Source organism: Colius striatus, chromosome 1, assembly GCF_028858725.1.
Source record: "Colius striatus isolate bColStr4 chromosome 1, bColStr4.1.hap1, whole genome shotgun sequence".
In the NCBI taxonomy this organism is placed as follows: domain Eukaryota; kingdom Metazoa; phylum Chordata; class Aves; order Coliiformes; family Coliidae; genus Colius; species Colius striatus.
In genome coordinates, this window is record NC_084759.1 from 68,623,268 (window position 1) to 68,648,075 (window position 24,808).

The window sequence follows — 24,808 nt, forward strand, 5'->3', positions numbered from 1 at the left end:
CAACACACTCAGGTTGCATTTCAGAATACCTGCAGGATTTGATGCACAGTCCTGAACAGCTGGCTGAGACAAGATCTGCCTTAGTGTATCCTGGTGAGAAAGCAGAGCTCGACCTGCTTTCAATATGTACAGCTTTAATTGCTGGCATCGTAGCAGATCCAAGTCCACTTGACCTATTCGAAATATTAAGCAACTATTAGCACAACAAATCTCTTGTATTTGAGAAGAAAGGCTTCTATTAATACAAACTCAGTCTAAAAATCAGTTCTATCTTAACTCAGTGTGAGAGCTTGTAAAACATTGGTAATATTAGGTAGTTTATCCAGGCACCTGGATAAAAAGGTATTCACACATTCTATGAACCGTGATATTAAAAACATCACCTTCCTACTTTTCACATCCTGGACAATCATACAGCTGATATATACCACAGTAAGCACAGCTGAGACATTATATGTATCCAATATTAAACAATTCAATTCAATAAGTCTAGTCCCAAACCTTAAGTCACATTTTTCTCACCAAAATAAAAATTACATTCCACTTACAGTGCAGAGCAACTCATCTCCTAGCTAAACTTGTCTCATAAGTGCAATACTATTCAATGTTCACTAAGAAAAATAGAGTAAGATTCAAGAAAATACCTTTTCTTACATACATACTGCTGTTAACAATATTTTTCCTAGAGTATATCAACCTATTAAAAAAAGAAAGAAACAAAAACCACAACTCTACCTGAAAGACCCTGATTAGGAGACTTCATTCTTTGTTTTTCTATTTTACTTCCAGCCAGATTTACTAGTTGAGCCCAAATTGATAGCATAGGTTCCGTGAAAGGCAAGTTGTTCACATTAAAAGCCACAACAGGAAGCTAGACAGTGGAGGAAGAATCAGACAAAACAAAAGAAAGAGATAAGCATTTTCCATTTTTTTTTAAAAACATTCAAAAGTTTCAATGGTTATTAACTGAAGAAGAGAAAGAGTGGCATTTGTCTTATTGCTTTTAGCCAGGAACAACTGGAGAGCATTTCTATTCCCTGCATAGCTACTAAGCCTGTATTTGTACCACAAAATTGAGGGCCTACTTGGCAAAAAAAAACAGTCAAAAAAAGTCAAACAAAGACAGAGTCAGAGCAAGGAAGAACTACAGTTCCTGAAGGCACTCTGACTGTGCTTTCACTAAAGCCATATTAACCAACTTGAGATTAAGATTCAAATGAAAACACCCAAGACTTTCCACACTGGTTAGCAAATCAAATTAAATACAAATAAATAAGCTTCTCTAATATAAGAGCAATAAAACCACATTGTCACAACTTTGGATTTTACCTCAAGTCAAAGGACTTCAGCTCAAATCGCTTATTCTCCTTTCACATCCTCAACAAATAAGGAGGGCCTTAAAGGCCCTACAGAGGCTCGCATGGGTATCACTTTAGACTTGCATTCAGAGCATTTTGTGTGTTGAATGGCAATGAATTTACTCAATGAAGAACTAACACTTTCTTTGCACCATATCAGAGTCTTCAATCATACCCTCCCCTCTAATTAAAGTCTCAATAAACCAAACTTACTGGTTTTAGTTGGTTCAAAGGGCACACTCTGCATGTTCGCATGTCGTAGAACTGTACAGTGATTTTCCCTTTTGGGGTGATGCGTGTCACTGTGCCTTCTCCAAACTCATCATGAACTACTTGGCCACCCAGTCTCAAGCGACTGTCTATGCCACCGATCACTGCTAACACTGCCATGAGGCCTCCAACCTCTGCATTCTCAGTGTCAGGAAAATAGTCGTCCAACACAGCCTGACAAAGAACAGTAAAATTAACTGTAGGGAGAAAACATGTATCTCTATCTGCTTTAAAATACAAAGTTAATCACACATAAGTCAATTTAAAAATTACAAACAAATAAATACATATAAAAAGAGAAAAATGGTTTCAAAATTAAGCTTAATACTGTTTACAAATATTTAATAATTTCAAAACAAATATTGCTATAAAAATGAGCTTATTTTAAAACGTGGAAACTACCCCTTCTGACTGTTTTCCTGCAAAGATGTGGGTGATGGAGGTTAGCTGAGAGTTGATGTACTTGTTTATGAGTCCATTCCACTGGCTGAGCGAATGAAGTGTCCTCAGCAGTGCCACTATCTCTTCTGCTAAAGTACTACTGTGAGTGGCGGTTAGAGATGCTTGGGGCCTGGCCTTTCTCCTTCTCAGAGTAGATTCTGGAAAGACAGTTGCACAGCAGTTATCAGTTTAATGCACACATTTTCTATGCATAAAAATAAGCCACTGAGGGATCATTGCTCTACCTCTGAGTAGTGGGATATCTGAAGAGCAAGTACTAAGCAGGCTGCCTAAAAATCCAAAGAGTTTTTCCACAAGAAATTTCATGTCTCTTGACCTTTCGTTTTTATCCCAGGATGGAAGCACTGCCTTCAGTAAATGTACAGCGAGGATCTAAAAAGACAACAAAAGGAGTGTTATTCCATTCTAAGACATCAAATATTTAACACATTCTCTAACACGTTAAGTACAGAAGTAAGATGCTTTAAAAGTTAGTCTTCCTTTGTAGTTGTTCGTATAATGGTGTTTTCTTTCTGCCTGTAGAAATTAGAGCGCTACTGATCATCAGTTTGCTAAGGAACATTCTAAAAGAAGTTGTGACAGTCAGTAACAATTTTATTGGCACATTGTGTTAGTGAATCCAACCTCTTCAATACTCAAAGCATGAGACAAACACACCAAGAAACAAAGTATATGACAAAAACACAGGAAAAACAGGAGTACAGAATGAGAAGGTTTGTTCAGATTCCAGACTCAGAACTTAGTACTAAGACGTACTTCTGAAAGTTTCCCAATATTCTGCAAGAAAGGTATGATAATTCAAAGTCGTGAGACAGACACAGGAATGATCCAACAAGGCAAAAAGCAATCAGTGACACATAGAAATAGTTCCTGTCAAACTAGGGCCTCCAACCAACACAGTACACAGAAGGAACAGGCTGGCATCTCCAAACTTATAGACACTCAGTTCAGGACTGATGAGGAACATGGGAAGTTGCATCACTCTAGTATCAAAGAGCAGATGGGGTTGTACATTCTGAATAGGAATATTTCAGGTTTTAAGCTTTCTCATCAACTAGGAAGACCAATACAAGTGATCAAAAACAGTGAAGAGATTTCTCTTCTTATAAACCTGTCAGTAACACACCTTTATACAACTTCAAAGTCTTGTCTTCTTGTTGTTATTGAGATGCTGGCACATGAGGAATGATCATTCCTCTCGAGTATTCCCTGAACAATACAGATTACTCTAATGCACTAAATCCTGGATGATGATAGAAACCTCATCATATTGAAAACACTGGCAAGAATTTGTTGAAAGACTGCACAAAAACACATAGGCCTTTATAAGGCAAGGGTTTAGGTACAAAAATGTGGATGCCTTATCAATGAAAAGATTAAGAAATCTTTTGATTCCCAAGCCTTAAAAGTTGCAAGGGTTATTCCACAATAAGATTGCTTTTCAATCTCATGAAAAAGACACTACAAGATGGTAAGGAAAGAGAAAAAAGAAAAAAAAAAAAAAGAAGAAAAAAGATAAAAGAGGGAAAAAAAGAGAAAAATGTTTTAAAAAAGATAAAAAGAAAAATAAGACAAGGTAGAAGAGACATATAATATCAATATAAGTTGTAAATATCCAGCTTCTTAAGACTAATTGAAAAAATAACAACACTTTACTATTGAAGGAGGAACAAAAGATAATATACAAAAAGTTGAAAAATAAATGGAACATTTTCCCTAGCCACCTTTTTGTTATTTTTTTTCTTTATTCAACTTCTAGGAAACATTAGAAGAGAATTTCTAGAATACATTTTTTGGAATACTGCTTTGGCTTCTCAGCTTCCAGGCTTTCAATAGACGAAAGGCATATGTGATGCCCTGAAGCCTCAAAAGCTTATAGATATATATTTAGAATGCATTGTTTTAAATACAAGATGACATGTTATCTTTCTTCCAATTAATTAAAAACTGATTTAAGGACATTCCCCATCTGTTTTTTAAAAGATAGCTTAAAAAAAAAAAGGAAAAAAGACAACTAAAGTCTACTAAATTCATTATCTATCAAAGTAATTTGGAATATACACATTACCTGTCTCTGTAGTGAAGCAGCAGTGAAAGATTCATGCCCCTCAACAATTTTCATTAGCAAAGTTATCCACTGAGATGTACTAAGAGTGCTGCACATCTGAGGCATGAGTGCTATACTTCGAATGAATCCCAACGTGCACCAACTCCTATGCTGTTCTTTATAAACTAATTTATTTGGCAAGGAGGCTAAAAACAAAAAGATACATACATATAACTGTTTACTTTTCCACCAGCTACATATCTATATACTACACAGGGCTTCTTTGGACAAAACAACACCGACCTACTCTACTGACTTTACATGGACCATTAATTTTCGGTTTAGAGCCTGTAATTAATGTTATTAAATAAGCCTTTGCAACAATTCTCATCCTTATACTGTTCCTTCTTTTCAAAGCAGTTAACAACTTCACTTCTGAAATTAAAAAGAAGCCACAGAAGGAAATGAATATGACATAACCGGTCATTCACTTGTTCCCAGATGGAAAAAGACTGCTATGAAATTCATCACCTAAGCTGACCACACACATCCAGATGTTCCACATCTCAGGCAGCTCTCCTGCTTCTACTGCTTAAGTTTTAAGACTGTTCAAGATCACTTATGCTATATCACTTATGTTATCTTTGCTATAAATATTAAGATATTAAAAGCTCTGACAATGCATTTTCTAGCCTTTGGCTTTTAAGGATTAAAAACTAGTAACGAAAGATTTACAAAGTTACAAGACAACAAAGCACAGAACAGAAGCACACAGTTGAATCAGACTGTTTCCATAGAATATACCTGATTTGTCTATTGTTCCACTTTCCACAAGCATACGGAGTAGACCACATAAAGTCCTAGTAGCATCACTTTGCATGACTTCAGCATGAACACCAGCAGAGAGACATAGTGTCTGCAACAGGTTCACAGTACTTGTCAGCATCATGGAAGTAGGGTGGAGATTCCTCTCAACTTGTTCTCCTTCTGAAGGCAGACACAAAATGCAAAGAGATACATTAAGATGGAGTTAATCTATTTCACAAAGAGTTTTGAAATAAACACGATGTGAGAAATTTGTTGTAAACATTTTCTCTAAGATGATTTGACATGAAGACTCCTCATTTCCAAGTGCAAGAGCAACATATAAATCAGACATTTTATGCACATATCTTCAAGTTATTTGCTCTCAGTACATAACTTAAAAGAAGTTCCAAATGCAATGTCAAGAACAGGAAAATAGTGTGACTAGATGAATAATTAGGTCATATAAAATATACAGTTCAGAATGGCATTAACATACGTTAAAATGTATATACCTCCTGGTATCTGTAAACTGGAACTATTTTAGTTGGATAACACTGTTTTCTTTGGCCTTTCAATATGCAACAAATGTGGCGCCATCTTGCTATCCTCCCTCCTCATGATAAAGCTATCTTAAGAAAGATTCTGGTCAGAAATGGACACCTATTAAATTAATCTTTGGTGATGCATTTTCTCCTATGAAAGATGTATATACTTATAATCAGATAACCACTTCAGAATTTTAGCAAAACTTTGCCTCCGTTTTTACTAAAAAATTGCTTTTTTACCCGAATCATCCTCAGTGTCTGAATCTTCTGTTGTGGGCTGCGTTGCTGGTGGTGGCTCAGCAAGTTTGAGATCATACTTCCCTTCCTTCCCCATTCTGTAAGAGTTTGTACTTCCAGTGTCCCACTGCACTCTAATCCAGCCATCTTCTCCCAGTTCTCCAATCACACGACCCAAACCTGGAGCAGGTCCATCCTGACAGAATACAGATGCTCACGTTACGGATTCAACAACTCTAACTCATACCCAGATAAACACAAATAATAATGTAACTACTTTATTTTTTTCTGCTAGCCTAATGTTTAGGTAGTAAACACTCAATAATGCAGCATAAAGTTGGAAAGCATTTCACTACCTTCAAGAAAAATCACCCCACTAAATGGTTGCAACACTCACGTTTAGACTTGTTTTATTACAGTCTAAGTGCCATACACATCTAGCTGGAAGCGTCTAATACTGTAGCAAACAAGCGATCCAATTTACTGTTAAATCATGAATCATTACGATCTCACCAAATAAAACTTTTATCTCCAAAAATGTAATTAAACAAATATCTTAATGTATTTCACAAATTTTACAAGTCTATGAATTGACCTTTAGAGTCTGAACATAAAATTCAGACAGTCCACTGAACAGAAACTTTAGATCTTAATACACTCAAACCTGTATGAAAGAAGTTGTACCTGATCACCCCATTTCCAGTCTACCCCTCTCACCACTCTGGTACCAATTTTCATCATGGCTGCCAGTTCTGGTCCTGAAACTGGGAGCTGAACAGGTGTAGTTTCCTTTCTTGACTCCTCTAGGACTGTGGCAGAAGCTCCATGAGAAGAGGCAATCATATCTTCTTCAATGTTGTCAGAACTGGGTCCTTAGGATGAAAAAATAAAAAATTTAAAACCAGCTACAAGATTTGTCATACCCCATTCATACTTTAACTTTGAGGCATCAATAGCAAATAGAAGAGTTGACTTAACAAGTGACAGTCAGTCAAGCTTTTGGAAACTACGATGTAACAGTTCTGAATGCACAGGACTGTAAATAGTTAATTTTGAACAAAAATTTGTGATAAATAATGGAGACACTGTGATGACAAGCCCAGTGGCTAAATGGTTCTACTAAAAGAATATTTTTTTTAAAGCTTCTTATGAGTACTCCATTTAAGTACAAGTTATGAAAACAAACCTTCACTATTATCTAAGTAAACCAAGAAAGAAAAGCCCGTAGAACTTGAATTATGGCAAAAAACACCACAGAGCTTCTTGTAACAGAAAATACAAAGGAACCCTCCAGCTTAAATATGCAGACTGAGAACAATTTATTAAGTAGAATAACAGAAGCTGAATAAGATGGAAGTAGTTTAATGTTTTAATTTTGAATATTCCATTTTTCATTTATTTGCAATATTTCCACCAAAACTACACCCCTAAATTCCAGCAAATGATAGTCAAAGCAAAGGCTTAGGAGAAAAATCACAATTGAAAAAAGGCTACAGTCAAGCTCATTTCCTTCTCAGTTTTGCTTAGAGACAAGGGTTCTGTGCCAGGGATAGAAGCAAAAAGCATTAAGCACTACCTTCAAGCAGCAAAGTAATTATGTAGTTTGGGTACACCAAAAGGTAAAAAAATATAGGAGATGCTGATACAACATGGGCTTTCTTCCAGACAAGAAACAAGATCTCGTACCTATCAGCCGCAGCGTTGTTTGCGTCAATGCCAGCATGCCAGAATTAAGGAGGAGGCTCAAGGTATTAGCACCGTGCTGCAGCGTCAACATGTTGAGCATGACTAGCAGAAAGCGTGCTTGTGGAATAGTTCCAAGACTTGGTCCTGCTGGATTCTCATTGGTAATTGTTTGTAGAGGAACAGGCTGCACACCTAATTCAAAAGTACCATAAAGAACAAAGTCAGCTGACACTTGGAGCTACGGTAAAGCAAGTTCCAGATTTGGTATATTGACGGTTTACATTTTTTCTTTTTTATTCCCTGCTTGGCTTTAAGAATTTCCAAGCTCAAGTTCCAAAAAACATTTTATAATCTAGATTTTAATGATAATATGTTACTAGCAAATAAATCAATCACAACTGAAATTAGCAACACTCTTAAACACTGACAAGGGTAGTTAAGGGGAGGTGTGGTGAGAGGGAAGTGGAACAACACACGGAGGGACAGTCTAAGTCATTCTCAGCACAAATAAAACAAGGAAACTGGCATTAGGATCTCAATTACTGGGAACTTGGAAAAAAGCAACAATGTTCATTTAAACCAGCTTTCAAGAGCAAGAAAATGAGGTTCACCTAGTTCTTTGAACTTTGCACTAGCATCTAGCAAGATGTTCCGGACATTCTGGATAGCCCACGCATACAACTTCCCAAAAGTTACTTCAAGCAGCATTCTGTTAAATGGTGGGATCAGATCAACATCCTTCAAGCAGTCAGTAAGAGGTTCCCTTCATAAAAAGACAATAACAACAAAAATAAGCTCTTTTTTTCTTTTCCTCTTAGTGAAGAATTATGGAAGCAAAAGCAACAGAAAGTCTTACCCTATATTGGCTCCTTCTGGAATAAGCCTCTGCCACCCACAGAACATGGCATACTGCACAGACGGGAGCAAAAAATTTTTTGCTGCCAATTTCAAAATAGTATCTATTCCCTCCAGACGAACTTCTGCTCTTTCCAACTGAGAAGAGGAAAAAAAAATTGTCATACTTTGGTAAACTGCTAATACAGGCAAGCTCATTTTCATCATTTTACCTGTTTTAATAAACATTTTCTCATTTTTTCTACATCCACTGGCTCTTCTTTAAGTGCAAATTCAACAATGGTGTTAAGGAGGGCAGACTGGGGATACAAGCCTTGGACATTTTGCTTGAGCCATTTGTATTTGTGGACACCTGTAACTGTAGTCAGAAGTGGCTGCCACTTATCCTGCAAAACAGGAAGGTACCATGTTAAAACATTTCAAGTAACTTCTCTATTTTCAGTAATTTAAAATTAAATTATTTCATGTAAAAGCATATCCAAATTTAAAACCAGGGGAAGAAAAAAAAAGACAAGACAAACCTCTTCAAAGTCAGGGAAGAGCTTAGTATTATTTCTAACTTGTTATCTTCTTTAGAGATGCTACATAAAATTTTAAAGGCCTTAATATTCAAAAAAAGAGGAAGTAACCCATCACAGAATCATTTTTAAATCTTAAAGGTTGGAAGGGACCTCAAAAGATCATCTAGTCTAACTCCCCTGCCAGAGCAGGACTACCTAGAGTAGGTCACACAGGAACTCATCCAGGTGGGTTTTGAATGTCCCTAGAGGAGGAGACTCCACAAACCATCTGAGCAGCCTGTTCCTGTGCCCTGTCACCCTCACAGTGAAGAAATTTTTCTTGGTATTTCTTTGGAACCTCTTATGTAATAAAAACATCCATTGCCCCTTTATTTTGAAAGGAAGTTTTATCTGAACTGAACTGAATTACTAGATTACTGATAATCTAGAAACTAGAGATAGTTCCTTTTCTATTCTGAATATGCAGTACACAAGCCTATTATTAAGAATTATTCCAGTTTTCACTAAAACGATGTGCTACATCTAACTACATATCCCACAGATCACTATCAGAATATTAATTATCAAGCTACAGTAATCACGTTTTATCTCCTATTTTTCCCTCTTGTTCATTTTATTCATGAGTTTCATTCAAAATCTGATATCCTACCTTGGGTGATTTGATTGTTATGGGCCTTTTATCTATAGGTACAGGACTGTGAGGTACCACACAGGATTCTTCTAAATCACTCTCTTCATTTCCAATTTTGGATTCTTCCACATCAGCAGATTCAGATTTTTTTGGCCCTATATATAAATATAATAATTTTTTTCCATGTAATCTGATAACATGTTATAGTGCCACAAAACTATTACCAAATTAGCTCTGCTAATATCTACCACATGCTTTTTGTCTTTAAAGAAGCAGTTTGGTGCTTGTTCAACACACTAATTTCTTTCCAGTTAAACAGTTCTCCAATTACACTCATTTAATAAGACAAGATTTTTAATCAGACAACCATTCTAATTAAACTTTACTAAGACCAGCCCAGAGGGATTGATATTGATAGACCATTTCTAATATGCTGGAACACAAAGGATGCCTTCCCTAAACTTGACATTCTTGTCTGTCTGTTCTTGTTCTTGAACTGATGTGTAACTATTGACTCAGAAAACTCTTCAAAGTGCAGCAGAAAGCAAATGATTTCTATGTTTTATCTAACAAGAGTCTCAAATACACAGTACCAAACCCCGGAATTAGATTTATTTTCATTACTTCAAGGAAAATACAACATTAATGTTGCCTTACCTCTTTTTTTCCTTTTTTCTCTAATTATTTTCTGAGCTACCCTCCGCCATCGAGGCAAAGAGCTCAGGAGTTTAAATTTAGACATTATACAGAGATCATTGCAAACTGCAGGACGTAGTTCATTGAATAAGAATCTCAAACGCTCAATGACAGGAGCACAAACTTCCTTGTAAGAACGTCCTTGTTCTTGATGGGTCTAGGAAAGGCAACGAAAGCTTGGGTAACTGCTTAATATACAAGAAAATGAAACATATATAATTTTTCAACAAAATATTTTGAATGAAATATAGTCCAAATTTCAGCAGGTAATAGGCTTACCTTAATCAGCGAGCATTTTGCTTGGTAGACAACACGACACACATCCACTACAGACTTTGGTAAGGTTTTGTGCTTTACCTGGTCAACTCCAAGGGTACCAGGATGAACAAGAGACAGTGCTACTTGACCTTAATGGGAAAAAAAACAATCTCTGAATATGAATTTGCAAAATCATACACAGATGAGTTTAAACTGGTCCAAAATAGATTCTGGGACAGCTATATCACAAGGCTACTTACCCAAATCTTCATGCTTCAGAAGACAACATAATAACAAACGGCCTACTTCTTCCACAGGATGTTCAGGAGGGAATGTGATTGGTGTTGTTAAGTGACACTGTTTACAGTATCTCTCTATTTGACACAGGAAGTCCTACAAAAAACACACAACAGCCTCTACTTAACTCCAGTTTCAAATACAATGAAAGGACCCAAAATACTGCAGCCAGCATTTAAACAACACTGAATAACCTCCTAACATTCAGAACTGAGATACAACACTATTTAAGAAACAGCAATTACAGTCCCAATATTACAAAGCATACCCTGGACCATTGTTCCTGTATGAAAGAGCAACATGGCTCAAGGAACAAAGCTACTACTGTTTTTATCTTTTCTTGAGATAGCCTAGTCACCTTATGTGAATTTTAACTGCTGCCTTGTGACACGTAGCTATTGCTACCCTATCCCTCCCTAAGGACTTAGTTGTTTTTTAATGATAAAGGAGCTGAGCTGAAAGGGTTAGAAAAACTGAAGGTATTCCAGAAGACACCGATCAATCTTAGCGATTTACATAATATCCACAATTACAACCCTAAGGCACAAAGGGACCTTCAGACAAATGTATTCATGCACCTGGCACACAAAATACATTTGCACTTGGAGTTTGTCAATCTTCACTCAACTGGAAGTGAGCGGGGTCTGTCAATAAAGTTTGACACTGAAAGTAAAGCATTAGTTTTTCTTTTGGATAAAGACACATTTAAATTTTTTAGTTCTCCAACTCAAAAACTCCAAAGAAAAAACTGTACTGTTATGATATCAAGTGAAATACAGAAATTTAATCCATTAGTAATTGTCAACCACTCCCATGACCAAAAGTAATTCTGAAATAACTTTTCCAATTGTTTTGCTATAATTTATGGATAATTTTCACCAACAAAACTCTTTCGGATCACCACTGTTACCCTTCAGTAACATTTTTTTGAACAGAACTACTGAAGCCTTACCTTCACAGTGTGATCCTGAATATTATTATCTGCAATAGCTTGGAGAAAAGGCTGGGAATGGTCACTCAAAGATAATCGATGTGTATAGAGTTTTGATTTCTTTGGGGTAGTGTTACCAGGTGAACTGCAATGGTCTTCATCTTTTTCCTCATTGTAACTGTAATGAATCTGACTAGTCTGCAAGCCTCCAGAAAAGATAGATAACTTCAACCATTCTAAAAGATAAAAAGCATAAATATATACTCTGATGAAAGATTAAGCTATCGAGACTCAACAATTCTCTCAAATAAAATGCATACATAGCTTCAAAGAAGGCTCAGAAGTTATTCCATTTGCTGAAACTTTTTCACAGAAAAAAAGGATTCTGCAAATAAAGACCAAGTAACAGGGCAACCACTACCTGTTTAGAGAAAATAGGGCCTTAGCTATTTTTGATTACAGAATTCTTACAATTGGAAAAGACCCTGAAGACCATCAAGTCCAACCACTAACCTCACACTGCCAGGCCCATCACTAAACTAAACCATATTCCTCTGTATCTCATCTATGCATCTTTCAAGTATCTCTATGGATGGTGACTCCATCACCTCCCTGGGCAGCCCATTCCAATGTTTAACAACCTCAGTGAAAAAGTTCTTCCTAATGTCTCATCTAAACCTCCCGTGGCACAACTTGAGCCCATTTCCTCTTGTCCTATCATTGATCACTGGAGAGAAGAGATAGACTCCCACCTCACTACAACTTCTCTTCAGCTACTTTTAAAGAGTGATCATATCTCCCCTCATCCTCCTCCAAGCTAAACACCCCCAGTTCCCTCAACCATTCCCCATCAGATTTCTTCTCCAGACCCTTCCCCAGCTTCATTGTCTGTCTCTGGACATACCCCAGCACCTCAATGTCTTTTTTGTAGTGAAGCGAATCACACTCTGTTCTCCAAACTAAGACACCCAACTCATCAAACCCAAGACCAGACGCTTCACACACTCTGAATATTAATTATGAGAAAACTAAGCTATACAGTCTTCTTTCTCTTCCAACATTCTCTCTACTTTGCACATTACAGAATTCTGGATATTTAACTTCACAAGACAGCAAGACTAAAGAGCTGCCAGACTTCCAGTTAATTTATTTGGTCTGTCTTTTTCACATGCTTTGACAAGTATTTATCACTTATTTAAACTTAAAACAAAGTTTTACTTACTGGCACATTCAACTTCCAAGGGAGAAAGTGGTGTGCTCATTGCCAGGTAGGAAGCATGCAGTCCAAGCAGAAGACCCAAATTCCTTTCAGTGTCTATCAGAGGTGATGACAAAGTACTGAGATCTGGTGTTGTTATCACTTCCTGGTCAGGCTAATGAAAAGAAACAGGAATTGAAAGCTAGAACTGAGCTTCAACAAGAATTCGGAAAGCAAAGCAGTACTTCAGGAAGTGCATACCCCTTCACATATAATGTTTTTACCTCCATGTACTGGCCAACACAGAAGGCATGCATTGACTCTCGTGTGTCCTCAAATTGCAAAGCAGCTTCCAAAGCAACAACTGGGTCCTCACCTGCAAACTGAGCTAATACAAGAATGAGGTAGTCAGTATAAGATCTAAAAATCTTTATAGTTTCTGTCTTTAATTCAGATGCTGATTCTCACCAAGTATGCTACTGCCAGTTAAAGACTGGGTTTGGAAGTCCTTTATATCATATACTTTCCCATCAATCACTGTCCAAAATCCTCCATCTTTGTTGTGGTTCTCTAAATCAGCTTTACGTATAAGTGTCACCTCCTCGTTATTTCTGCAACTCTGGCTAGTAAAAAATGAACCTAGAGGTACAAAATAGATTAGAGAATTTATCAACAGAAAAACACAAAGTAGAGGTTTTTTTCTGAACATCATCTTAGTAGTTGCCTAATCAAATTTTTCATTTCTGTTAAAAAAATAAACTCAAGAGTCAAAACAGCTGTTCAATGCTCCTGTCTACAAATAAATTGTCTGGATTTTGTATTCTTTTATGCACTAATCTCCTATGGCACAGTGTCAAAGACCTAGCACTGACCAACTATACAGCTCTTCTGTTGGATGTGGAGTAGAATCACTAGTGTTCTGGTAAACCACTACTCTAGCGGTTTCTCCCTCCAAATTACTTCAATTGTATTACATGCTTGCACTTGGCAAAGGCATTGTCTGAGTATTTCATTTCAGTCTACATCCAGATTTCTCTTTTAAGAAGGAAGGTTACATGCATATTAGAACTCTTCCAATCTACGGATCAATAGGCTATTTCAAATGGAAGGTAATTTCATCCAGGCAAGAAATGTAACAGTAATGTTTGCATGCATGTACCTTCATCTCAGTTTGCCTTATTAGATTACTAACTGAATTTTCACATAGTTTTTGCTCTCCCCAACACATTACCGTCTAGCAGTATGACCTTGAGCTTTCTTGGTTTATGCCAACCATGTTTCATTCCTCTCTCTGCCAGTAAAATGCTCAGTCAGAAATGCACAATTTCTGCTTTACTTTTCCCCCAAGACCTATATTATAGACTGCCCTGAGGAAAAAAAAAAAACCTTCCTTATTTCAAAGCTTTCACATAATGTCATGGATAGAATTTAGTAACAAGATGCACAGATGTACTATTCATGTCTTCACTGCAACTTTTCACACTTGAAATGCCAAACAGCGTCAGTCACTGCTATAAACAGTTGTATCTGTACTTTGCGTAAACCTACCTCTATACATAACTTCCTTAATTAAATACTGCCATATGAGATGTTAATAAAAACTTGTACTGTAAAGTTGAATTCCTTTCCAGAGAGTAGATCATGACCAGCCAACATTTTTATACAGCTGTTTTATGAAAACGTAAATAAGTAGTTCAGGTGCTACTAGTACATACCCATTATTCCTGGCCACGCTAAATCTTCATTGTCATCCCTTTCCTTTCCAGGGGCTAAATGGTTAAATCTGTCTAGGTGTTCTAGCAAGCCAGCCAACAGAGGAATAGCACCAGCTTCCTGCATTAATCCAGCATTTTTACTGAGCAGCAGCACTACAGAAACCACCAATTCTGGAAGAAGAATGCCTAAAAAACAGAAAACACAGAAGACATTCAGATTTAATTCATGACCTATGTTAATAGCAAAGTGGAAGAAAATCACCAAGCAATACATTCTGCCTTCTATTATTGCTTTAGTACAAAGTTCTTGCCTTCCTCATCAAGTTTGCACTCCTCCTCTCCCATCAATCAAAAGATTAAACTGACTCTTTATTAGGCATCCAGAATTTTTAGAAACATTTACAATATAACTTTATAATTTCATGGAAGAGGAGGAAAGGAGGACAGTAAATAATATACTACCTGTTAAATCTCCATCAACAACACGAGATACTTCTGCAAAATGCCTATGACTAGTAGAAGCAATGCTGGTTGCCACAGGAAGTATATCACCAATGTGTGTGCACAGAAGAGCAGTGTATTTCTTCAGTAAAGAACCAACGCCTAAGAGGTCTGGACCTGTGTAAAACCACAGAGAACCATCACAGTCATATTTAAGAATCAAAAACTGAAAAGCTCTTCTGAAATGCAGCCACTCAGTACTAGCATTGAACTAAGAAACCACATGCTTTTAACGCTTTTTAAAAGTTTATAAGCTGTTTGTCACCCAGATCATGGTAGTCTCCAAAGAATTTTTCCTTTACAGGAAACAAATAAACTACTTTCAAATGCTTTTCAGACAGACTACACAACTAGGCTGATAAATCAGACAAGAAGATAAAACAAGACACTACCCTGTAAAGGAGATATTACAGAAATGTCGGGGGGGGGGGGAGGACAGAAGTGGTTTACAACAACTTACTGTATGTATTAGGGACCTGCCCAACACCATCTCCTGGATAAAGTTTACTAACAAGTAGACGCTGAAAACGGAGCAACAGGTCCAGAGAAGCAGATCTCTCTTTGCTGTAATGTTCATGGTCCATGCAGGAAGAAATGCGACGAGCAACATCTTTTAGTTTGGCTATTGTCTGTGAAGCGATGTTCCTAATTGGTATAAAAGTATTGTCAAGTACTTAAAGGAAGCTGACAGTGAAGGCAGTCCACAGAAACATGGGTCAAGCTTCTGTTAGAACTTCACACAAATATTTAAGAAGTCTAGGCACAGTTTCTTTGTAGGATGTTCCCTTATTTCCACCATAGTACCAAAAAAGTCAGTGTTTTTTGTGGAGGAATTTTAATAGGGTTTGTAAAATACATCTATTCTGTATTTCTTGCCACAACTCACTACACAATATTGTCATAACCTGACAACTTCCACTGGAAGGCTGCAATGAAAGTCATGCCATTATATGGCTCAAAAGAACCTCAGTCCTGATTAAATTATATGGTTATCATTAGAATTGAGAAATCTAAATACACTTCTTAATAATCTCATCATTAATTCCTGCTACACATGCTACATATTAAATACTGCTGTAGCTGACATAAGGAATCTTTATTCTCAGCACCTTACTGGTCAGGCATTCGCAATTCTCAGTGTCAAGAACTTAAAATTCAGGTTTCTTCCCCACTTCGAGCCTCAGCTATAGTCTCCTTGAGGCAAAATATTGAGCTCTAAACAAATGTGGCAAAATATTGAGTTCTAAAGAAATCTGTGATTGTTCTCATACTTTGAGAGGACAGACTTTTGAATGTTTGTCCTATATTTGTTACACAGACTTTCAGAGTATAGGAAGAGGTATCAAAATACATAAAAGCAAGGCAGTAAGTCTTTCTAAAATCATGTCATTAAGTACAGAACTTTGCTATTTTGTTTGCAAATAAACAAAAACATATACAAGTTAAGAGAATGTTCAGTATTTTGAACTCTGAAGAGCTAAAACGCTAGCAGGGTGCTATCTGCTAATCAGAATTAGCCATCCTTTAGCTGACTAGTTCATAAAAAATCTAAATACATTTTCTGTAAAAAAAAGAAAAGACAAATGTGAAGCAATTACCTTAGTAACTGCTGAATTAACTGAACTAATGGTAAACTTTGTTTTCCTGCAGATTCATAGATTCCAGTATTAATAAGGTCTTTGTCCAATGGAGTCCTGCTCCTATGAAGCGTTGTAGCATTTGCTTCTTGTTCATCAATTTCTTTTTCTTTCTGTGCTTCTTTTTTTGCTTCAATATCCTAGAAAAGTAAGTCCAATTAAAGAAAATGTGCAAACTGCCACTGTGATTATTAAACATTTCACTAACGAGTATTAACAATAACAAGATCAAGTTACTTACACCTAGACAGGAATGAAACAATTTCTACCAGACAAACAGGCATTGTATACTCTGTAACAACCAGATGGGCACACTTTTTTAGAACAACTATAAAAAGGAAGGCAGAGGCGGGGGAGTGAGGTCAGTAAACAAGAGCAGACAAACTCCAAATTTGCTTTCCACCAAACCAAGTTAACAACCGATTTCTGTTCTATATATGTTTAAACATTCCAGTAGCTGCTGCACAGTTCATAACTCAAGGCGCATTTACTTTCTGTTTATGAAAGTTACAGACCCACTCCACCATAGAAGAGTCTGGGTTAGATTTGCTACTGAGTTGCAGTCACATCATCACAGAATCATTACAGTTGGAAAACACCTTTAAAATCATCAAGTCCAACCACTAACCTCACACTGCCAGACCCATCACTAAACTAAACCATGTCCCTCAGCACCTCACCTGTGAGTCTTTCAAAACTATGGAAATTAAGTCACCCAGGTTTTAGATAAAGAAAATTAACCTCTGCAGTGCTGTATGCTGCTGCCTAGACCTGGATCACTTTCAGTACATATCTGAAGTTGGCTCCACCATCTCTGATCTATGCTAGAACATAAGTGTGCCCTAGGAGACTTGGATGAGTATCAAGGGGTCCTGCATGTCTTTAAATGTAAAAGAAAATGCTAACGCTTGACTATGCATTAAAGTAAAACTTAATATATATGGTTCCCTATTTGCCAACAGCGGAGAGAAACCAAAAAGAAAATATACTTGGAACAATTAAACAAACAATGAGGCAAGAGAGAAAACACATTTTTGTTTTGATAGTCATCCATAAATACGAAAATTTAAAGCAGTCTGTGCAGAGGATGTCCTAACTCTGCAAGGCTAACAGAAAAGACAGTGTATACAGAATGTTTCTTTCATCCTTTGTATGACTAGTCAGCATCTGTTAAACATTTGAATCAATCTGAAATGGAAACTATGGAAATTTGGGATGCTGCAAAGAATTCATTCGTCTTGAATCCATCTTCTGCAATTTCTGCTGAAGAGATACAGGTGAAAGCAAGGAATCCAAGAACTCAAGAATCCCACAGAAAGGTACAAAGTGTTTTGCAAAATTATGCTCCTATTAACAAAGCTTTATGAAAAAGTTTAATGGTGTTAAAAATCACCAGTCCAGGCAAGGAAAAGAAATACTCCACTGAAAAGACTAATATGATTCAGGCCTCCATAAAAATGCTAGCTCAAGCTTAAGTTCAGAAGGGGATAACGTGAATCTGTGAACTTCAGAAAACACTTGATATATCATCTTATTCTGTTTATACTGAACTGCAAAGTTGCTGAAACATACCTGAATTTCTGCAGTAATAGCAGCATTGAGTGCAGACTCCAAGCCTCCATCAGCCATCAAGCTGCCCACCAAGAGGTCAATCATAAATCTACGGCCCGGGCTTACATTCATTTCATTTCCTGAAACTAAGAATGGAAGAAGCTATTAACAAAATAGAAATGCAAGCATGAAACAGATAGGTTTAAAATTTGAGGACCAACCTGCACTAGGTAAAAGCGCCGAGAGAGCCCGAGCCCGCTCTTCTGCTGTTGGCAGCAACACGGACCATCCACTCTGCAGCACTGCTTGAGCGGCCGACTGCACCGTATTAAGAACGCCAGCATTGCTTGCTAAAGTTACTACTGTCTGCTTCAGGCTATTGAGCAGGATACTGCCCAACCCTAAGCCAAGGCATTCCGGATCCACCTGATGACTAATGGCAGCGTGAAGCTGAAAAAAGAAATCATTTTTTGAAAAGGCAGATTTTAATTAAGAAGAGACGTGAAATCGAACAAATAAAAAAGGTCAATCCTAGAGAAACTGATTAATTTCACAGATCCAAACTTTCATCTATAAATTTGCAAAACCAAAGGGAAATGCTGGCTTGCCCAAACACATGCTAAATTTAAATTAATACTCAAAGATTATGAACTATAATTAACTATACTCTCTAAAACTCTGAACTGTAATAATCTAAAGAGCAATATAAACTTTTTCTGCTTCGTGTAGCATATCTTCAGTCACTATCAGACACTTCTAAAGAGGATATTCACTTAAAAATGCTTAAAATTCTTAGAAGCATTCAGAACCTCTGAGCACATGGGCATGTTATACAAGGGTTAATCCATTTAAGTTATATTTTTATAGTTGAAAAGCTGCTGAGAAGAAAAAAAACATCCCACTACCTGCCAAATTTCAAAGAGTATGAAGTGATAGTTATTTATTTCACTTTTTAAAATCAATAAAATTGTTTTAAAGCACATTAAGTCCATTATTTTCATCCAAGCAATTTACTGAACTTTTGTTTCAACATCTGTTCAGTGTGTGAGAAACTAAAAGTACCTGAAGTCTCAGCAGGTTTAATGTTGCCACAGCCATACATTCCTTTTCTTGAGGTGGTGGCCAGTCAGAGGAGCCATCCATTCCCTCTGTCACTTGTCTAAGTAACAGATCTAGCTGCTCAAATGTCATGGGGCAAACATCCACCACAAAAGGCACCCGCAAGCCTATTGACCATTCTGAACACGATGACCAAGCAAAGCTCTATTAACAGAAACAATATGTGAAGTTCGACAGTCATTTCCCAAATATAAAATGACACTGATTAGAGATAGCAATGTAAAGCTAACATCTGCCTTCAAACAGTAACAGAAAACACAGAAATAATATCAGCACATCTCTTGATGTGCCTCCTCCACTTGCAACCACATAAACACACACCTTACCAATCTCACAAAACAACTCTGACATTTTCCAAAATGCTGTTATGTCAGCCCAGATTCCTCACTGTTTTTGCTGGAGGAAACATTCTGCTTGACAACTCTTCACTTTTTGTGCTAGACAAGAACCACAACAGGAAAATAGCTATTTCTCAGAATACCCAACAGAGGGAAAGCTACTCATTTGTTTTTGGTAGAGGAAATGCACAAGATGTGTTTTTTCCAAGTCTTCGTTAATCCAGAATAAGAAAAGTCATGCAAGTACAGACAAAAGGACTAGAATTAGTGTACATAATTAGTGTCAATGGGAGAGAAAGACAAATCATAATTAACAGTTCAAAAAGAGAAAAAAACTTACCTGAGCAGGCCCACAAGCAATTCCAACGATATGCTTTGTGTCTAATCCTGGGAGAGCTGCAGGCTCTGGTTTGGTGACCCGCAAAGTATCAAAATGTTGACACTGATCATTGCTTCCCCAGCTATGCACTTCACTATCTTCAGTTAGTGCTAAACAATGGGTAGATCCAGCTGCCACATCTATTACTTTTTTTCCTGAAAAGATATTGAAAACATAACTTTAAGATCACGATCATTAACAGAAAAATATCAGAGGTGAGGAAAACTCTGCTAGTTACAACCATATTTAACTATGAACAGATTATGAATGTCAAGAGTCTCACCTTTGCCTTAGTAGAAGAAGAGTATAGCAAAGAAAAAACAAGAAAATACTTAAAAATTCTTAAGAGACAGCTTAAATACAAAAGTTCACAAGTTTAAAAAAAATCTTCTATTTTGTATTCCTTCTACTCAGATATTTTTTTCAGGAAAGTTTAATTAAAGATCTTCCTTCTCATCTACAAACAGATTGTAAAGTTATATTGTAGCCATTAGTTCAGAAGTATAGTTCATTTAGACCATCCATCACATAGGATTAATAATTTAGAAGAGACAGAGCAATAAAAGAGGTTTTTATCCTCCCATACAGAACCCCTGATTTCTCACAAATGCAAGGAATAATATTCACTCTGTTGCAAATTAGTCAAAAGTACTGGCACAACCACAAACTTTAGTGACACTACTTGTTGCCTCTGACTTTCATTTATTCCATTTATGTGCCTTTATCTAAGCATATATGTTATACATACTTGCCCAACAATGCAAAAACATATGTTTAGAATAAACATTTCTGTGAATATGAAAAAAGAAATGCATTAAGAACAAAGACAAGTACAAGACAAGGAGCACTGACAGTAGTCATAGTGCCTCTAAGTCTGCTAGAATTTTAAAGGTATAAATGCAAAAGTGATAGGAACTGTGTGCTATTGTCTTTTTCAATGCAATAAAATATGACTGAGTACATGGTACCATCATCGTTAAAGCTGACATCATTTAATATCCAGTAAAGAATTCAAAAAACAGCAAAAAGAACTTTGGAGTATTTTCAGCTCAGTAACTACCTTTCAAGCTTTCCAGTAGTTTGGGATATCGAACATGCTCTTCTGTTCCATGTCCAAGTCTCTGATTGTCACCTTTTCCCCAGGTGTAGACCTGGCCATCTTTGGTTAAAGCAATAGAAAACTGACTCCCACAGCGTACTTTGACAATGTCCAGATCTTGAAGTTTTTCTATCAACTTAGGAGTCTTGCAGCCATCACTGCCTCCTCTTCCCAGTTTTCCATAATCTCCGTCACCCCAAGACCACACTTGGCCTTTAAGTCAAGAGAAAAAAAAGCAAAAAATATCACACTGTTTTTTCATGTAATGAAGTTATTGGTTTTGACAAACAAGTCTGAGGTTCTATAGTAAGCATAATTTTTAATTTGCAACTTAAGAATGGCAGCTAAAAATGAATTTCTAATTGTCCACGGGAAAAAAAGGAACAAAGATATCTGAAATGTTTTCGTGTTAATAAAACTGAATATAAAACTGTAAAACACAACATGCATTGAAAATTCATCAGCATACAGAAAGTCCTTAAAAACATACGAAGGATAGGATTTACTACAAATCAAGTCTATAGTATGACCTTCAGTAAAATACTGCTCTCTTTCATTTTAAGGTATTGTTTCCAGGTTCTGCAAGTTCTTTTCTCAATATAAAATGGTCAAATTGTCTGCAAATCTTCAGTTCTTGTCATTCAACCATTTCATAAAATGAAATTAGAAGTGCCATTGCCTATATTCCTTTGAAATACACTACTAAATCTAAGTCCCAACTCAGAAACGGTCAGGTCACTCTGCATCTGCATTACAGAAAATTATGGTTCAAAAATGGCAAATCCATGCCTGCCCAAAAATAATGTCTTTTTTTACACTCTGATGCACTTATATTCCCTACTTGCATAACACAGTCTTTAAGATGCTCTGATAAATAATGGAAGCATTCAAGGAGATCATCTGAGTTTGCATTTCCTGGATAAGCAAATCCCTCAGTTTCTACATACTGCACATCATTATAACCAGATATATTTTAAAAGAGCAACTAGCTTCCAAGAACTATCTGCTTTCTAAGGGATGACTTTGGGGTTGAACCTCACACAGTAAAATTCAAGCTTTGAATCTGCCTCACACTAAGCACCTTGCTCAGGGATGCTAGAAAGCAGAATTTCAATACAGTCTCTTTTTAGCACCTCTCATGATGGGTTAACACACACAAATCTCGCACTCAAAACTCCGACTGGTGTGACAACATGAGTTATTTGCACTTACAGAGAAATGAAGAAAACTTAGATGCATAGGTACATATATGTAATATTTTGTGTGTATAATAATATACATTTACATAGTGTCATCATTTAATCCCAGCCAATAACTAAGCACCACACAGTCATCCATTCACTCCTCATCCCCCATCCCTGGTGCAACGGGAAAAAGAATCAGAAAGAGTAGGTAAAACACCTGGGTTGTGACAAGAACAGATTAATAAGTATGGGGAAATAAGCAATAACAAAAATAATAATGATGATAGTAGCAATAAAAATTCATATAATAAGAGAAATAAAACCCAAGTTGAAAAAGAAAGTGACGCATGATGCAGTTGCTCACCACTCGCTGACTGATGCCTGAGCAGCAAACCCACCCCTTCTTGCCAACTTCCCCCAGTTTACACACCAAGTATCACATTCTACATGCTTAACAGACCAAGACACATGGATATTTGTAATACACACACCACAAATGGAAATGTATATTTGCATATTCACAATGAATATATTACATACCTATGCATGGAAAAGTATTTGCATATATTATAAGCAAAGTGTATTAACTACACATATGTATTTCCCCAAAAGGAATTTTAGCTTCACATTTACACAGAATTCAAGCCACTGGAAGTAAGCATATGTGCAATACAAATATCTTAAGAACAAAAGGAATAAAAGGTAAACTTATTTAAAGTGTTAAGTTATATTTTTCTACTAACCATTTTCAGTAACTGCAAGAGTCTGAGCATCTCCACTCCCACAGGACACATCAATAACTTTGAGTCCCTTCAGTCCTGTGACCAGCATTGGGATAGTCTGATCTTCACTCGAACCTTCAAAACAAAGTAATTCTGTAAGAACCATAACCAAGGAGGGTGTGGTACGTTCTTCTGTTTGTTTCATTGAATGTGGGTGGGGGATGTTGGTTTGGTTTTGTTTTCAGATTTGAGCAGCAGTGACTAAGCCCTCATAGTTTCTTAGATATTCAACATGGATTTAACCCATAAGGTTGTCTTTGCTTGACAAAGAAAGGAACAGAGAACAATATAGATTTTCTTCTCCATCCAATTGCTTATTTGCACATAACTCTCAAATGTAGTTTTGAGAACATCCCTCCCCTAATTATTTAAATTCACATGGAAATCACATAAGGTTCTCAAATCAGCTTTGGGTAAGTTGAATAATCAAGATCACTTGAGATAATCACTAAACACTTCACTTTAAGATATCAAGTAACATACCATGACCGAGCCTGCCATAGTTTCCTCGTCCCCATGTATATAGCTCTCCTTCAGCAGTAATGGCTGCACTATAGGTGCTTCCACATGCAATGTGAACAACATGCTTCCCAGTTTGCTTTCCAGATAAAGTAGATATCATCTTAGGTTCCTCCAGAGGGCTATTCAAAGAGAAGGTGACATATTTCACAAAAGGTGATCCAGTACGTAGATTATAAAAGGTATGACATACTTGTCAGGAAAAAGAATGCCGCAATTCTACCTGCAAACTTTATTGATAATCTGAAATGTCAAGATATAAATATAGCTATATGTCAAAATCAAGTTCAGATTCTTCAACAACATACAAACCATTGAAGGCATGTCTGACAATTATTGTTTTGATTTACAATCATATTAATGCAGTGTGTTTAAAAAATATTTGTGTATCATTAAAAAAATATTATCTTTAATTGCTACATCTGAACAATTCATTTCATGACACTCCTGTGTCACACTAACTCTGCGCAACTCATTTCATACCAACTTCTGTGTAGCAACTCCCTTGCTTTATAGGGAACCCAGCACTGGGGGAAGACACTTGAAACTTCTAAAATACATTGATGTACACCCCATATAGAATACCCTTTTAGAAAATTGCCTCTAAACAGTAATGTTATTGTTTGATACAGGGAGAAAAAAATGAATTATTTATGCAATATGACTGCATAGGAAATATTTGAGTCAATCTTTCTAGAGCAAATGCTCTGTGGATGGATAAAACCATGAATAAAATGCCTAAAAACAGTGCAATCACTAGTTTACTCTCTACCTACAAGTATTTCAGAAAGCAGAATTAATACAGAACTGGGAATATTATAGGCAGAGAAAACACGAAGGGAGAAGGCAACTTCTGTTCAATAAACACAGACAAATGTCAAATGCTGAATTCAGAACACTGGTAAATAAACAACAGGATTATTTTTATTACATACACTGTATCCCCATGGCCTAGTCTTCCACCATCTCCACAACCCCAAGAGAAAACTTCACCATTTGCTGACAAAGCCAGATAGTGATGCCCATCTGAATGTGCCGCTATCTTCACAATATTTCTGGAAGCTAGACTCTGCACCAGCTGAGGTCCCTGTGAATCAAACAAGAGCAATACGCTTACAAAAATTGCTGATATTTTCCATCACTTGTCTAATACAGAATAAGCAGGTACAGTTAAAGCCAAATCCA

General features: G+C 36.6%; 1 protein-coding gene across 7 annotated transcripts in view; it reads right to left on the reverse strand.

The window, feature by feature from the left end:
* The window catches only part of HERC2 (HECT and RLD domain containing E3 ubiquitin protein ligase 2), a 109,126-nt gene that overhangs the window by 50,656 nt on the left and 33,662 nt on the right, over positions 1-24,808 (reverse strand). For all 7 annotated transcript variants that reach the window (XM_061998140.1, XM_061998154.1, XM_061998165.1 and 4 more), the window contains exons 12-44: positions 24,559-24,710; positions 23,588-23,745; positions 23,066-23,179; positions 21,100-21,351; positions 20,001-20,194; positions 19,266-19,466; positions 18,425-18,653; positions 18,225-18,349; positions 16,614-16,792; positions 15,476-15,660; positions 14,977-15,132; positions 14,515-14,700; positions 13,268-13,438; positions 13,084-13,187; positions 12,824-12,974; positions 11,623-11,837; positions 10,634-10,766; positions 10,395-10,522; positions 10,077-10,272; positions 9,438-9,574; positions 8,480-8,653; positions 8,269-8,405; positions 8,024-8,175; positions 7,413-7,604; positions 6,411-6,598; positions 5,730-5,922; positions 4,942-5,124; positions 4,159-4,343; positions 2,315-2,462; positions 2,031-2,227; positions 1,572-1,802; positions 736-871; positions 30-173 (exon numbers count right to left, since the gene is read on the reverse strand). In XM_061998140.1, the coding sequence (XP_061854124.1) occupies positions 30-173; positions 736-871; positions 1,572-1,802; positions 2,031-2,227; positions 2,315-2,462; positions 4,159-4,343; positions 4,942-5,124; positions 5,730-5,922; positions 6,411-6,598; positions 7,413-7,604; positions 8,024-8,175; positions 8,269-8,405; positions 8,480-8,653; positions 9,438-9,574; positions 10,077-10,272; positions 10,395-10,522; positions 10,634-10,766; positions 11,623-11,837; positions 12,824-12,974; positions 13,084-13,187; positions 13,268-13,438; positions 14,515-14,700; positions 14,977-15,132; positions 15,476-15,660; positions 16,614-16,792; positions 18,225-18,349; positions 18,425-18,653; positions 19,266-19,466; positions 20,001-20,194; positions 21,100-21,351; positions 23,066-23,179; positions 23,588-23,745; positions 24,559-24,710 (5,626 nt within the window). The remainder of the gene's footprint in view (positions 1-29; positions 174-735; positions 872-1,571; positions 1,803-2,030; positions 2,228-2,314; positions 2,463-4,158; positions 4,344-4,941; positions 5,125-5,729; positions 5,923-6,410; positions 6,599-7,412; positions 7,605-8,023; positions 8,176-8,268; positions 8,406-8,479; positions 8,654-9,437; positions 9,575-10,076; positions 10,273-10,394; positions 10,523-10,633; positions 10,767-11,622; positions 11,838-12,823; positions 12,975-13,083; positions 13,188-13,267; positions 13,439-14,514; positions 14,701-14,976; positions 15,133-15,475; positions 15,661-16,613; positions 16,793-18,224; positions 18,350-18,424; positions 18,654-19,265; positions 19,467-20,000; positions 20,195-21,099; positions 21,352-23,065; positions 23,180-23,587; positions 23,746-24,558; positions 24,711-24,808) is intronic.